The sequence below is a fragment of the Sturnus vulgaris genome, chromosome 3 (assembly GCF_052056855.1).
Source record: "Sturnus vulgaris isolate bStuVul1 chromosome 3, bStuVul1.hap1, whole genome shotgun sequence".
NCBI classification, from domain to species: Eukaryota; Metazoa; Chordata; class Aves; order Passeriformes; family Sturnidae; genus Sturnus; species Sturnus vulgaris.
This window is the reverse complement of record NC_142245.1, coordinates 100,245,736-100,263,074: the sequence shown is the minus strand read 5'-3', so window position 1 is coordinate 100,263,074 and position 17,339 is coordinate 100,245,736. Positions and strand designations below refer to the sequence as shown.

General features: G+C 36.5%; 1 protein-coding gene across 2 annotated transcripts in view; it reads right to left on the bottom strand.

The window, feature by feature from the left end:
• Positions 1–17,339, bottom strand: part of TAF1B (TATA-box binding protein associated factor, RNA polymerase I subunit B) — a 45,489-nt gene that overhangs the window by 10,890 nt on the left and 17,260 nt on the right. For both annotated transcript variants that reach the window (XM_088162396.1, XM_014894991.2), the window contains exon 9: positions 861–1,008. In XM_088162396.1, coding sequence (XP_088018522.1) covers positions 861–1,008 — 148 coding nt within the window. The remainder of the gene's footprint in view (positions 1–860; positions 1,009–17,339) is intronic.

The window sequence follows — 17,339 nt, the reverse complement described above, 5'->3', positions numbered from 1 at the left end:
AATCAGAATTACTACTCCAGAATTTTAGCCCTAAACCTGTTGGGTTATCTTCTCTTCATTCAACTGAATAAACAGAAAAAAACAAATGCTTTTATTCATTGTAATTAATTGCCAAATAAGACAGTAACTCCCTTCCCTACTATGAACTGTTGGAATGTTTTGAGAAAAGAAAAAGTTTACAGGTCATTTGTCTGTGTAACTCATCTTCAGTCACAGTGGTATTTGACAGAAAGTATGGTAACCCAATAGAGAGTTCACACACTTGGACATGCTGGTCTTTCTTTGAAAAGTCAATATTCAAGACTTAATTTTAGGACAGACAAAAAGAGTCAATACTTATGCTATATATGATTTCAGAACTAAATCATAAATCAAGTGAGACAGCAGCTGCTCTGTCAAACACCATCAACTAAGATTAAAATAAATGGCAATATACAACATTACATAATACATAAAATTTATTCTTTGTTAAACAATGTACAGATATTATTACATATAAGAATTTCAGAGCTAAGCAATCAGGTCCCAACTTCATGAATCATTTAGCTAAAGTTAATATATCACATGAATTCAACAGGTGCCTCTTAGTTCACATGGATAGTGAAAGATTTAAAATGAAGTATCCACTCCACAGCCTTACAGAGCCAACATCAGAGTGCCCCTGCATATCTGGGCCTATAACATATACTATAAATGTTTGACAAAGGTGCTTTCTATAGCAAGAATATCTTTCAGTTCAAGCTGAAATGGGAATAAAGGGAAAAGAGCAGGCACTTCTGAAGTAGTAATTTAAGACTTTTTGCTAGAGTTTAATAAACCACAGAAAAATTTTATCAGTTCTGGCTAGGGAAAATATTTACCAGGTAAATTAGCTTCCATCAAGTACTTCATGCACAGCATGTCTGGATGAAGAAAGCAGCTTTCTGTTATATCTGGAAAACGAGGCAGGTCTAAAAATGCTGCAAGCTCATGCATTTTGTTGAATACTTCTTCATATACAGGCCACGACTGAAAGACAGAATTAGAGGGAGCTTATACATTCGCTCTATTACTATATTTGTTAATTATTTAAAATTAGTTATTGATGGTAAATTCTGAACTGTTTAGTACAGGATTATTTATACAGATTCTTTTAGCACTCAATGTACACATGTACAAAAATGGAGTACTGCAAAGAGAAACGTGTGCTAGTTTTAAATTCCATGAAATATATAAAGAACAAATAGAAAGTTGCTTCAGATCTCCCATTACCTTTCTTATGAAATGCTCATTATGTGTCTAGATGCTCCAAAACTGAGAGCTTTGGGAAAAAACAATAGAGATGCAATTGAGGGCAAACTTTCTGAACAGCTAAGAGGTCAGAAAACCACAGAAGGTGGAGGCTGGCAGGGACTGCTTGAGACCACTGGGTCCAAACTCCTGCTTGGGTCAGCTTGAGCAGGCTGCCCAGGACCACATCCAGTCAGATACTGAACATCTCCATAGATGGCAGCTTCCAAGGGTTGTGAGAAATCTGTTCCAGTGTTTCACCAACCCCACTGTACAAAGGAAAAAAGATTTTGTTTTCCCTTACACTTAAATGGAATTTCTTGTATTTCAGTTTGTGCCCATTTCTTCTCATCCACTCACTGGATACCACTAAGGAGGATCTGGTTTTCCTCCTTTCCACCCTCCTGCAGGTACCACACCATGCCTGCCCTGAATATCCTCCAGCTCCAGGATGAAGTGTCACAGCTCTCTCTCCATGTCCACAGCCCTTTACTGGACTCACTCCACTGCATTCACGTCTCCTTTGTACTGGGTAGCCCAAAACAGCACCCAACACTCCTGATGTATCCCACCAGTGCCAAGGAGAGAGGAAGGATCCCCTGCCTCCTTTGAGGACTTGTGCAGTCACCAGAACTGCCCAAAACTTGTTGACAGTGACCTTGCAGTGACACCAGCCAGCTGCCTCAACATTTGTGCAGCATCTCATCACAGCCTATGAACCCTCACACATACACATTATTCACATATTTCCTAAACTTCTTAAAAACTGAGGCAAAAAAAAAATCATCACTTTAGCCTTCTCCTTAGTCTTTGTGACCATATTCACATTCAGGCCACATTCTCTAGAACCCTTCCACAGAATCTTTCATGCTATTTAGTTAAAAAAAAAATAAAATAATAAAAATCCATATTTGCATATTTATTAGTGACTTCAAATATGAAATTCTCTTTTTGAAACCACTGGCTGCACGAGAAAGTTCTGTCAATTTGTACTGAGGTTTGGTGCTATAGGAGAGTATAACTTACAGAAAGATTTTGACATATTTATTCATAATGAACTCGGCAGGACCTGCCGTTTGCGTAAGTATGGATGTAGGGTTTGACCCTCATTTCACAATACCTGAACTGTTTCACTAAACATTCTTAATTTTCTATAGTTTAAATGATTACTTGAATTTACCTCTAAAAGCAGCAATTTCAGCTGTCCAGGCTACTTTACCATTTAAAATAAATAAAAAGCAATGATTTTTCTGCTTTAGCCAGTGGCTCTAATTCAGCAGAGCACTTTATCACATATTCATATTTTATAAAGTCTCTTTGTACATATGGAACCTTCCTTTATAAGAAACTTAGCAGGGCTTTACACTTTGTGCACAGCTTCAAAACTCCTGAACGAGAGGGAATTCAGGCTTCTGCTCTTTTTTTTTGGTTCAGAATACAGAGTAACCATGTTTACAACAAGACATGATATGACCTAATGTGGTTTTATTCAATAATTTGCCTTCATCTATTTTAATATAAGCTCTGTAGCCAATGCTCAGATTTTGTTTTGCGTGATTACCAACATTACACCGTCTTTTTTTAAATTATCTCCCCTCAGACTGCAGCTCAGACTTGCATGAACACATTCTTAGGCAAATGAATAATTCTGCTGTCACCTACTATTACACATGTAACTTTTTGTAACAGTTAGGAAGTTGTATCATGTTCATTATAGTTTCTAAACAGTGTTAAAATTGGCTTGGACTGCTCCAGGACTATCTTGAGAAACAAGAAAAACTCGCATTACCAGAACTCTGCAGAAGACCAGGCTCACAGTACTTTCCGTTCCTTCTAAAAAGCAGTGCTAAATTGAATACCAATCCAGTCTTGGAACAAAACCTGAATCATATGTAACTTCTTTTGAGTGTATTGAGAAAAAATTTAAAGTCCCACATAATTAAAATAAGAACATTACATGAATACTATTCATAGATAGCAAAGAAATATGCTTTCCCCTAATGAAAAGCAGTTGAATTAGTAGCTTCTTAATAATATATCCTGTATGAAAATAAATTAAGACACTGGGAATTTAGTAATTTGAAGCATTCCCATTCTCAAACATTAAACTATTACCAATGGAGCTATCCAAAGCCCAATTTGACACCAAGCTACTTTAAAGAATACAGATCTTAATTGGAGGACTCCAATAGTCACCTTTATCATATTTTACCTGAGCTTTTCTTCCTGCACCAGAGCAAGGAGACAGCTTTTCTATCTTAGTGAATCAAACCTTCTTCCCTCTGCCCAACATCTACTTTTGGTTCAAAGATTTTGTCTGCAATTCCAGAAGACAATTTGGTTCTTTTTCAAAATGGCCAGAGAATGCTCTGCTTTGCAGGAACAACGAATGCCTTCCTTTTTCTGAAGGCAAACAAATAGTATAGAAACAACGAATAAAAATTAAGACTGAGAGCTACCACTTGGCTTATTTTAAAAACACTGTTAACAGACAAAAACTGTTCTTTGTTGATGTGTGTTCATAAGAAACCTGAACACACTTGCCATGTGCATCCTAATAGAAGATAAGGATCAACCAAATCAACTGCTGCTTCCCAGGGTTTAAACCCTAAGCTCAAAAACATTCCCTGTATAGTCCCATTGCTGCACCATGATGGTGAGGCTGAACTGAACCCCTGCTTCCAGCAGCACAGTCACCTCTGGAACTGGAAGCTGCAAGCACAGCTGCATCCATCACACCTGCCTGGGACACAGCACAGGGCTGGAGGCTGTAAGGTCAGGGCTAAGGACACTCAAGGGTTTCTGCAGCTGGCTGTTTTCACCAGTTACTGTATGCCCTGTCCATACTCTGTTTAACTCTGAAAGAGCTGTGAGGTCACATAGAAAATCTTTTATTCTGCAAAATTTCAAACATACTGGGAGGGTTAAAAGAGAAAGAACTCCCAAATTCTACACAACCAAGACAGCAAATGTTGAGACAATATTAAGAAAAAGAAAGACGCTGCAAACAAGCAGCCTCAAAATTAATAAAACTTACCACCTTCTACCTAGCTATGTATCTCTGGGAAAAAAAAAAAAAAAAAAGACCTGATAAAACAAGTTGCACTGGAAGCCAACCAGCAAATCCACTAGGAAAGCAAGACCCAGAGCCAGGGCCTCCCTCCTTCAGTTAAAAAAACTCTGCCTCCAGCAACCCATGATTAAACCCCAAGGGAGGAGTACTTGGACAATAGAGGACAGTGTTAGATCATATGCCACACACTCTCCAAGTATAACTTTCACTTATCCAATCATAAATTAAAAAATTCAAGATGTATTTCTGTGCCACATATTAGGACAACTCCCCTGTCCATCACCACATGAAGTTACTGAGCTCTCACTTTGTTTTGGGAACCTGGGAAACACAATAAAAACCACATATAAAACTCAAGTTACAAACCCTTAAGGGCACCTAATAATTCCAGGAAGACAGACAGAAAACCCTTTTAAAGCTATGCCACCTGCTAGTCTTTTCAGGTGTTTCGCAAGCTGGGATTCCTTCAAGAGTGATCAACAACGTTGACAGAGTTTGTAACTTGTCCAGATGGGGTTGCCAAGACCTTTTCTTAAGCTTTGTTTTTAAAATCTTTGTATCTTATTCCCACGTGTGACAAATAAGGTCACTACAGGTCTTCTCCAGAAAGCAGTATAGAAGACTAGTACTACTTGAGAGAACTTTCTCCTGCCCTGTGAGCTCAGGAGAACAAAATACACATTGTTGAGTTGGTGAAAAAGTGTCTATAACAGGATTTTCATAACGATAAATATTCATTACACTATTTAAATCAGTTGTCTTTATCTTTCAAAGTTACATGGCATTTTTCACCTATATTAGAAAACAACAAACAACAAACTGGTTTTCAGGAGCAGAGGAGCCAAACTATTAGCATGATAATCAGATCACAGTAACAGGTAATTGTTTTGAGTAAGCCAAGATTGCAGCCTTTCCTACTTGTTTGGACAATATCAGAATATTGCTGATCAACAAATAGAAAACAGTATGCACTGGCTGGCTTTCTAGAACAATTTGCAGGCTCCATAGTTTCTTGTTTTAAATGTGGTCTGATTGACTCCCTTCTTGGATAACTGTATATTTCCTTTTCCTGTATCAGGAAAATATCCCATTACTAACATATTCACAATATTCACAATTCAGCTTATGTTATAATGATAACGTTCTACTATTCCTGAAAATAAGTAATTATACAGTTATTCTAAATTCTTCATTTTATATGTTTCCCTTCCATCCTTCTTTCCAGAAGTTTTTTTTGCAGCACAATTCCCTTCCTCATTATCTTTCTATCTGTGCATTTCCATCCTGAGACCCTTTTTTGCCCTATGCCTGCACATTCTCTGAAGTTCCACCTACTCTGTGCTGCTTGTATTCCACAATGGACATTCTTCCCAAGGGATTAGTTTAATGAGCATTTAATACTGGAACTTCATAATGTCTGACTCATTTTTTCATTATCATCTTTCTGTAAATCTCGGGGAATCCTCTAATGTTTAGAGTTGGATATGCTGGCAATAATCCACAACTCAGCAAGGCTTCATCATTTTTAAGATGACAAATTCAGCTTAGACTGAGTTTGAAAAAGAGTGTACTAAGCTCATCAGGAAATGGATTAAGAAAGCAATTTAACTTGTATGTTTGCAAAGTAACAAGTTATGAGGGTTGAATAAGGGGTTTTTGCAACACAATCCAGAATTTTGGTTCAAACCTTGTGTAAAGCAGGGCATGCCAATAAAATAAGATAAAATAAAATAAATTTATTGTAAAAATAATAAACTAAATGGCTGCCCTCGTCTGTGTAAAGATCTTTGAATGCTGCCTGGATTGAAACACACATTCCAAGGAACCTAAGCTGGCTTTACATTTACAAGGTAAAATTAGGTACCAACAATGAATAGAGCAGTCAAGTTCTCTATGGCACCTGGCTCACCTTACTTTGCTTCTGCTGCTCAACTGGTTCAGATATATCTGGTCATCTGCAGCATGAGCCTGATGTGGGATGACACCAGCCACACTGCAGGCAGATTGCATAAAAGAATTGACAGTAGAGACAATAACTGTATTAACTGTGAAATTTACAGCCAAATTAGTATTTAAAACTGAATGAGATGACCTTGTGGATCAATCATTATATACAAGATCATTAGTATGGTCACGAATGATTTTTTTTCATGTTCTCTGTGTATTCTTGCAGCACTATTAATCTGGCTACCTTCCATATAAATCTATACCAATAAATACTGTCAATTTATTTTTAAACAACATTAGTTTTCCCCCTTGCCTGACCTCTACCTACCTCTCAGGTACAACCACCATCACGCCTGGAACAGCCACAAACTAATTTAACAGACATCAAATACAAATTTAAGGTACTTTAATGCTGTGTGCCATGATGAATACAAACTTATAAAAAATAGGAAATACTGAAACATTTTTGCCATTTAACCTAGCTGGAAAAAATCGAATGTAGTCGACTTTGTTAAACGGTTAGATTCTGTGTAGTCTTTTCAGGAAAGCCTTCCTTGCCAGAGCAAAAGTATACAGAAAAGACATAGGCAATGTTTGAAGAGACTCTAAAGGTCCGTTCCAACCCAGACTCAAACCATCTTGAGATTCCATGGCAATGTCAGAACTCTCACCACTGCTGTACAGAAACACCCCAGGCTTGTGATTTGCTGGCAAGTGTCCAAGTGTTGGGGGAGAGAGAACCCCTGCACCCTGTCCTGCCTCCTCTCCTCAGGCACATCTGAAACACGAGAACTGACTCCATGAGCCCTGCCTCTGACTCAGTGCACTCATTTTTACACGGACTAAATGAGTGGATGGATTTCTCCAAACCCTGATATCCATGAATCACATACAGATGCTGATGTAACAGTGAGAGGGTGTGCCTGGAATTATTAAAAGGGAACCAAATGACAAGAAGAAGACAGGTGAAACTGCTATAACTCCATTCGGATAACTGCAAAGAAATATGCATCTCGTGAAACTTCTTCCATTAGAAAAGACAAGGAGACCAAGCACAAAGTAAAGCTGCTCCTTTACAAGCCTGCCATCAAGCAGAAGAAAGAAATAAAAGGAAATTAATTTGTCCACTAAAAGAGAGGCCCAAGTTATCTGTCTGGTAAAAAATGGGTAGAAGGGAATAAAAAAGAAGTCAGGATACCATTTGAAAATCACAGAAGTCACACTGGCAGGCTGTCACTTCCTCTGTCCTTTTAATAACTGTTTCAACTGGAACTACTACATCCTAGAATCCCAAATTACTCCTGATCATTGCTGCAGAGCAAGTGAGAGGAGTCTTTATACAGCAAAAAGAATAATTTTAGAAAATGACTCAATAAACAAAGCTTATGCCTTATTGAGATTAAAAAAAGAGGTGCTAGGGTATTAGACTGCATTAAACTGATACAGGCAGTCTTTACTGAAGAATTCAAGATGGCATGAGGATGAGCCAGCAACCTACATACAAAGAAAAAAGTCAACTGAACGTCCAATATAGATGTACTCCCTTACTAAGAAAAAAAATTTTGGCTGCCCAGCAGACTTTTTAATGGGCCACTTTCAGAGGAAGACATATTTTTTCATTACGTGATTCCTGGTTAAAGTGGTTTTTGAATAAATGAGTTTCAATATTATTAAACCACAAGAGACACGTGCTCAAGCATTAGCTTGTTCATGCTCACAAGAAAACTCTGTCAAACATCACTTTTCCAAACAAATGCAGTCTTTCTAAAAATACGTAAAGGATTCCGATAAGGAGCTGAACTGTCCTAATGTATTGAAATTTAAGAGTTTGGAAACAAATTTTATTGAATTTCATAAATACTATGGTAGGTTTGTTTTCTTTATTCATTAAGTAATGCTTAAAGACAGGTATGGACAAGCTAGAGTTTCTGTTACACAACAGCAAGCTCTCATGATAAACTTGATTACAATAACCCTTTCAGCAGTGAACTTCCTCCTCAGCTTTTTTCCTTTCAAATAAAAGCCTCACCCTCGCTTCTTTTCATTCTACACTATTTTCTATCCTGAACAAGTACTGCATGCACCTGCTAAAATGCACAAAAATACGGAGTTAGGCAGAGAATACTGACAGATACACACCCACCCCCAAAAAACCTTAAGATTACAAGGTACCTCAAAACACCAGTAGACCAAAGCAGGAATCCCTGCTTGTTTGGGTAAGTGCAGCATAGTTGATTAACAGAACTTTTATAGATAGAATTTTATCCCTCTTAAAAGTTTTTTTTTTAATAAACAAGAATGACTGGCTTCTGTCTTAATTTGAATTCTTTAAATAGTTACCACTGAAAAAAAAGAAATAAAAAAATCATATGGCAACTAAGGTCATTCAAATTTCAGTCAGGAAAAGAGGCTCTTACACATAAGACCTGGAATATTTTGAGCAGAAGACTTCAGCAAACAGAGGAACATGTCTAAAAGCCAGTCTAACGGATATGCTTTCCAGGGAAGCAGAATGCAGTTGTCATTCCAGTCCAAACTCTCCAGAAGAAAACAGCAAATATTTTGACCTGCATTTATGAGTTCATGAACAGATTTAGTCAGCAATTACTTTGTTTGAATCAGTCCCAAACTAAAATATGTATGTGCAATCCACCAAAACCTAGAGTGTTAGACAATCCATAAGTCAGCAGTTTCCTAAGAGTGTGTGATGACTGAAGACGTGCTTCAGTCAGTAGCAGATTTTTAAGGGATACAAAATCCTTTCAAAAAGCTAATGTGGAAAAAAAAAATTAAATGCAGGCACCATTTTACAGCACTTAGAAAGGACAAATATTCTGCAACTGAGTTGGTTTCATGTGGCTTGAACTCCATATTAAATGAGGGAAAGATTCAGAGCAGCTCACTACTTCCTGCATGCTGAACTAAGACGCTATCTTGGTTTAGAAACAATACGAGATGAAACTGTAATGACTACACCCTAAAGCACTTACAGAGTCTCAGCTAAATACATGTTCTCTTCAGTAATTCCTAAATTTCCTATGCTCTACTGTACAACTTCAATCGATACTCAAAGAAATGAAAAGAAGATAGAGTATTAACTTAATCTGTTCACAAATTAAGACCTGTACCTGCTTTTAGGGCCAAAAGAAGACTGCACAGAACTGAAGATCGTTTAGAAATATTAAGGGTAAAGTGCAAAACCCCTTAAGCTGCAATCCCTGTCAGCCCAGGATGGCTCCCCATGACCTAGAATTAATTTATTCTTACATGGTTTTTCATGTTTCTCTTCTTGCCACATTTCTAGGCCAGGCTTCTTGCAAGTGTTCCTGCTTCCTCCTGGCATTAGAATCATCACTACTACTCAACAGTAAGGAATTTTACATTGCAAGTTATTAAACAAGCAATTCCTTTATAGTTCCTCCATCAAAACAAACCAAAAGGTCACTAGAAAAATACAAATATGAAAAACCTTTTTTCAAATAGCGAAGTTTTGCTTAAGAAAAATGTGTAATATTTATTGCTTAGGATTCTTTGGTGTAGGCTAGACATACCCCTTTTATGCAATGATTTTGTATTCTTTTGCCACCTCAACATTTTTCAAGTTGAATAAGAAATATTCTAGATCTCTAAATGTGAAACTTTATCAGACCATATTTAATTCACCTAACTTAAAGGCTTGAACTATGATTTTAAGAGTTGTTCTAAGATAACTAGTTAATGAAAAATAAAGTTTTACGATCTTTAAAAAACCTCCCTAGAACACAAAACCCACAAACTGAAAGCCTAACTGAAACCCTAGAACAAAAAAAAAAAAGGTGACTGTACCACATCAATCAAAAAAAATCTATTTAGCCTCCAGAAGCAAGCAAGCAAAATGCGCAGGGAGGGATTTATGAACCAAGCAAGCCACAACACTACCAAACATCTGTCCAGCTTCACACCACTTGTGGCTGACTCAGCAGTGAGATCTCTCTATTCTTTTGTTCCAGATCTCTATTCCGCCATGGCATTTGTACAGTCAGCATCTGGCCCTTTTAACATCCAGAGCATCCTTTAAGGCAAGGAGTTTCACCAGTTATCCACAAAATGTATGAAGCCACATCTCCTGTTGTTTGATTCTGAACCTGCAAACCAGCAACCTCTGCTGACATCTCCAGCCCTTGAATTGGAAGAGACATTTAACAATTGCTTCCTGAACATGTTCTGCAAACTACCACCACATCTTCTTAGTCACCTCTTCTTTAGGTTGAAAGATAAGTAGATAATATTAATTGTTTCTTGTAGGAAAATTGTCCCCATGTCTGATAGTCCTTGTTGCAACTCTCTGTACATCTCAGTTCTTCTGCAACAAAAGGAAGGGTGAGAAAAGCAAAACACCCAATCAAAACTCCATATAGTATTTAAGATACTGTACATTATAGATTTATACATTAACATAATTTTTTTCATCTTCAGTCTCCATTAGATGTCAGGAGTTATTAGAAAATAACAATAATGTAGCTGGGCTAAAAGAACTGTGTGTTCAAAAGCTGCATCATAAAGGGATTACAGAAACCTGTAGAATTAAGATGACACAGGTATTTAAACTAAGGCTCGTGAGCTTTCAGAGAACACTACAAATCAATTTTTCTTTACTTAATATTATTTTTTCCACCTAGAATGAAGATATTCATATCAGCTGTTGGACAAGAAGGAAGTTTGAGAAATTTCAAAAGTATTTCTCCATCTGCATTCTTATAACTATGAAGCTCTGAGATTATATATCTCAGTAGACGCAAAAAGAGGAATGCTTGACTTATTCCAAACTGCTCACACATGATTCAGAATTTTATTAAGGAAAAAAAGGAGAAGAAAAGTGAAAAAACAAAGACTGAATAGAATGATGAAAATTAAGGAACTCGCAGGAACTAAGGAACTTCTGTTTACGCTGGAATTTTTTTTCAAAATTATCATTCTTCTTTAAAAATTCCTTTTGCAAGTGTAAGTAATCTTTGCATGTATCAGTGATATGCATCTTACTTTTTCCTATGTAGTTTATTCATTGGTTCACAGACAATTTTATTTAAAAAACCACCTTCAGACTAGAAAATTATTTAACATGTTATTAGCATAGCATTGTTGTCTACTACCAAATTAGTAACACTAAAGCAGTCACCAAACAGTATAAATCATTTCCACAATAACAATTTCAGTACAATGACCTCACGCAATATTCACAATACAAAAGCATACAGAGAATTTCACTCCTCCTTAGACAGTGGGACAAGAAACATAAAGTCTTAGAACAGTGATTCACTTCACCTGTCCCTCCTAGAAGAGTACTATAATTAGGAGACTAAATCCACACCCACAGCTAAAGAAACACCAGCACTTAAGAAATACTGTCAAGTTTATAAACTTCTATTCACATACTCAAACTCTATAAAGAAGCAAATTCTAATCTGCTTTTAAGATGATGAAATTACAGTACCATAAATAGCACCTTTCATACAGAACATTTGCAAAGAATGAACTACCATTTGCTGTATGAAAGCACTCAGCCACATTTAGGGTAGAAATCAAGGAATTACACCAGAAAACTGAACAGAGACATTGTCCTAAAGAGCAAGACAAGTACCTATATTTTTAGTGATGCTAAAAACAGTCATTGTGAGATTTCCAAGGATCTCCAGGGGTAAATATTAGAGTTTCATATGAATTTATACCATGAGCTTCATATGAATTTATACCATGAGTTATGAGCAGAACACTCTACAGACATTCCTAAGTAACACCACCCCCACAGACACCCTGCTTTTCCCTGAGTACTCCATGGTTAAAGACAGAACTCATTGTTCCCTGTGGTGCAATGAGGGTCACCAATGATCTTTTATTATATGAGGAGATATTAATTCTTTCAGTTTGAAAAGAATGATGAAAAAGTCCTTAGGCTTTGTCATCAGTGCAATATGGAAAGAATTACCAGCATGAGTGAAAACAGCTCACAACCTTTGCAAGCTTGCATAGACCTCCAGAAGAGCTGAGTGTAAGCAAGAAGAGAGAAGAATCAATACTCTAGTAACAGTCCCTCTGCTAATCTTTATCCTTCCTTGCTATGTACATTTAACTGATCTAATGAAAATACTCTCAGTAAGTAGGAGTAGCTACTTTTCAAAGCTTCCTAGGAGTTTATATATTTCAAACACAGTAAAATATCTGAAATATACTTCTGAGTGCAGGAAACAAAACAAAGTATCTAAACCAAAATGCAAACAAGTGTTTCCAATGTGAATAAACCAAGCAATACACTTAGATACAGGAATGATGGTTTACTTGTGTTATTAGGAACTGCAAATTTGAAGAATTACTTTTCAATAAACCCATAATACAGATGCTACCTCTGGTCAGAAGATAGACAAATTATTCAACCAATCCAAGCAGCATATTTTACATGAATTCCCTCACACTTTGTAACAAGCTGGTAGAGATTATTAGAAATTACTGGGGACTGAGTGCCAAATTACTTCTAAAGTTGAGCCATAATGCTCAAAAGCTAAGGACTAACCAATTCCTAGTTTGGGCCATATATGACAGGTAAATGTCAAAGCAGAGAGCAATTGTCTTTCCTTAATCCATGAGAAACCTTCCATTTTTATGTTTTCCTCCAGGCTACCTGACAGTTCTTCTGCCCCCAACATTCACAAGGAAATCAAAATCAGGAGGCGTCTTAAATTACTTAAACTTTTCAGCTACATTTACAAAACAAAATGGCTTTTACTATGCTTGAACAAAGCCGAATTGATTCACATACATTTTTGTGGCACTTCCCCATGGAATTCAAAGCAGTTTTACTAAGCTACTGAGTTGTTGGACGGTCACAAGGCATGAAGTGTTTATATGGTACAAGTATTAACAACTATATTCTGATTCTAATATTGCTTGTAATGAAGACAATGAGAAAAAGGATATAAATGTGAAGTTCCATATCTTTAACCCAGCTGCAATAGTAAAACTTTGAAATATTTAATCATATTGTAACACAAATGATTAATATTACATGTCATTGATAATGTGGAAGACAAGTCCCACACTGGGTAGCACTGCACAAGGATACAAGTCCTGAGTTTAAAACTTGTTCTCAAGTAGATCTCTACAAATCCAGTCCTGGTAGGTCACTACACCCCCAGACAGATCCGTCATATTCCTCTTTTTATTGTGGGATAATTGGATAAAGGGAAAACTACTGAAAAAAGATCCCCCTTTTGAAGCATGGGGAGCATGTGACTGCAGTGCTCAGAGACAATCTCCTAGATGAAAAAAAAAGGACAAGAAAACTATAGATATTCTGCAATGAAAAACAATGTAAAGGTAGCTAAGCTGTAAGCAGCAGGGAAACTTAAAAACCCAAACAGCCCCCAAAAAATCCTGAATTTCAATGCCACAGGTAAATAGGTAATGAAATAGGAAGAAAAGCAAGACTGTGCTATAACTGGACAAAGAATACGAATCCATTGCATTAAAATCACATGTAAGGAAGAGAAAAATTATGTCTGCAAAGAAGTAAACCACTATCTGATAAAATGGAGTATTTCATAAAGGAGAGGCCCAGATGATTTACACACAAGAAGCTTCAAGGAAATAACTGAGGAGTTCTCTGAAACACAAATGTTGTTTTTTAAATAATCTTAAGAAATTCTACACATCAAAGGACTCTCCACTTTAATATGCAGTATTTAAAAAAATGTAAAAGGGAGATTCAGGAACTGTAGAATGATTAGCTTGGCATGGATCCTGAACAAATTAATACTATGGCAATGGGAAAACAGACTCTAAAAATATCCTGTCAGTCAAGCAACCTTTGTAAGGTCAGGAAAGGAGAGGAGAGAGTGGACTGAAGCTCCAGCTCCCACAAGAAGCTGATCTGAAAACCTTTTTTCCTTTTCCACGGGAAAGTTAAAGGGAAACCAAATCAAAATTACCATTAAGTCTCACTGGAAGAACGTAACTCTTAATTTAATCAAAACTCAAGAACTGCTCCGCAGGAAAGTAAAGCATGAAGAACAAAGGTGCAGAAGCATTCTTGATTTGATAGCAGAGGAGCAGCCTGGCAAATTCTTCTCAGAAATCAGATCTCTCATATCCTCAGAAGTGAGACTGAAGCTGACACAGAAAGATGGGCTACAGAAGGATTAGTGCTAGAGAAATATGGATATCAAAGTGCTGCCAAGAATAAAACCAAGCAACATTTTTTAAAAATGGAAGAACAAAAAGAAAATACAAACAATGGAATACTGTAAAAGAAGAAATGAAAGAGTTGGAAAGTTTCCAGGCAGAATAGAAAAGAATGATCATCTCTCAGTTTTTCAAGGAAACCTTTCACTCCTAAATAAAAAGGAAAGAAATTTACTAATCCAAGCTAAGGAGGGTGTGTGTGTGAATGCTTAAGTGCAAGGTATATACTCCTCCAGCACAAATAAAATAAAGCCAAAGCATCATACAGAATAAAACACTCCATGCTCAAGTGGCATATTCTCAAAAGAGCTGAAGATTTCTTTATAAATATATTATAGCATCTATTTCAACACCTATTACAGGTTACCTTTAGGAAAAGGAAAGCCTTGGATGAATTGCAGAGCAGCAAACATTTGTTTTCAAACTCTTCAATTTTCCATCAAAGCCAACATCAGTTCATAATGGAGCATTAATTAAAAGCCCTTATTTAACTCAACACAACTGAGCTGCCCAGAGCTACTGGCCTAATCCAACACAGACAGAAAGAAACATAATTTTAATGTAGAATGATAAGCCATTAAACGCGAAAGAAACAAGGTATCAGCAAGAAGGTAAGAACAAGAAGCTTTTCAGTTAGGTGGGATAAAAGGGAAAAAATCATTACATGTGATTTTGAGTTTCACGATTCCTCTCTCTTGTCCACAACAGTGATTTATTACTAGCAGAGTATATTTCTGTTGTTTTACCAGGATGCATTCAAGCATTTTCCATAGGTAAAGGTAAGGAAGAATGCTACCACCATTCTCAGCTAGAAGTTTGGAAAGCATTTCTGCATCATGGAAAATTCTGAGGAGTAACAGTAGGAGTCATTTAAGAATCAAGACATCCAGAGATGGAGAGAGGTGAATTAGACAGAGTGGAATTCAAACTAAACAATGCTTCTGTTAATCTAAGTTGGAAGTTGGATGTGTAAAAAGAAAAACAAACAAACAAACAAAAAGCTATACTAAAACAATCAGAAAGCAGTAGAGATGGTAACTTTATCACGTTGGCAAGCTCCAATCTTTTTAAGTAAGTACATTCCTTGTTATAGGCAGCAATACTCTGGATTACAAAAAACAAGCAAACAAAAATCATGAAAAAAGAGAGGATGGAATTGAATTACAAAAAAAAAAAAAAAAAAAAGGATGTATTTTAAAGATGCAGATTCCTAGGCAGCAAGGTGCATCAACAACACTGTCAACACTAAAACATTGAGTGGCCTTGTAAAACATGTGGATTTAGAATTGTGCAGCTACTTCCACCTAAGAGTAAGGGAAGGGGGAATGGAGAAAGGCTTATAGAAAAGTCACTCCATGACCACACCCCAGGGCAGAAGAAGCAGCAAAGATAATTCAGTAAGTGCCCATTCCTTTTGTCTTCAGGGACAGGTTAGTAGACAGGTCTGAACAGAATTCAGCTAACGCACCAAGCTCAACTCTCTCCAGCCGCCCCCCATCCCTGGGGGAAGAAAAAAAGATTCTTAACTCATTTCTTCCTAAAGTTTTCTTCTAAATTTGGAGAAGAGATTGAGAGAAGGGAACTTCTCTGGGGTCACACATCATGCTCCTTGCCAAGCCCAGATACTTGTACATCGAGAGGCAACCATTTCCAAAGCCCTTTAGCACAACAGGATCTGAAAGATGCTTATGAGACTACACCTATCGTGTTGCACACAGCACATACTCCAAAGTGATGTGGTTGTTATCTTCAGTACTTTAGTAAATCATGTTGCCCAACATCCATGGGAGTGACCTGCTTACCTATATATACACATACATTTAAATTTGTGAGTGTGAAAAACATGAGAATGAAAACCAAGTATTACTTTCGCACATTAAAAAAAAATCCACTTACAATCTGTTAAAGGTAGAATATACAGAAAAATAATGTGTTTTATAAAAAGTAATGAAAGCTAAATGTAAATTAGTTTGTGCAAAGCACAAACAATTTCTAAGCAGAAGCAAAATAATACTTAAAAGATATTTTGGTATACAGTCCCAAGTAAAGAATGCATGGCAAGACAGACCTATGGCAAAGACAAGTTGTTGATATTTCAAGACAAAAGGGATGCTTTTATCAATTTTTATAAGGATAAAGATAAATATGTAAAAGCAAAATAGAGGATGCATATCTTAAAGATGTATCCTTACTTCTTGCAGAAAAAAAAGAATGAATTTGTGTGCAGCTGGAGGACAGATAATATCAATAAAATAATACAAGCTGAAAAAATTATCCAGTGAACTTTATATATACTACTACTAATTTACAAATACATCTTAACTTCTACACTAATGGGTTTTAAACGAAATAGATATCCTAAAATCCTAGATCTCCTATGTGCATTTAAAGGGGAACAAAGGTGACTTCTCCCTAAAGGAGAAAAAATGACTGCACTTATCAAAGATGTATTGGCTACTGGCACAAGCCTTAGGGTGAGCAGAGATTTACTGTAGTAAGCAAACAATTCGCAAATACAAGAAAAAAAACCTTGATTTCCTGCACAGAACAAAACCAAAAACTTATATATCTTATTCTTTCTTCATACAGACAAAAAGATTTTAATCAAATGGAATAAGAATACTTGTTTTAGAAAAAGGAAATGTTGCTTTTCCTCCCTTGTACTGGGAAATCAGAACTCCTGAACAAAACAGCAGCATCTTGCTGCTGCTGCTGTTTGCCCTGTTAACCCTCTTATTGTATTAGGTAAAACCCATTTTCCAAGGGATAATTTCTAATATACAGGCGATTTAATAGAGGAAGGAATAAATAAGATGACTAATTTAGTAAAAGCTTAGAA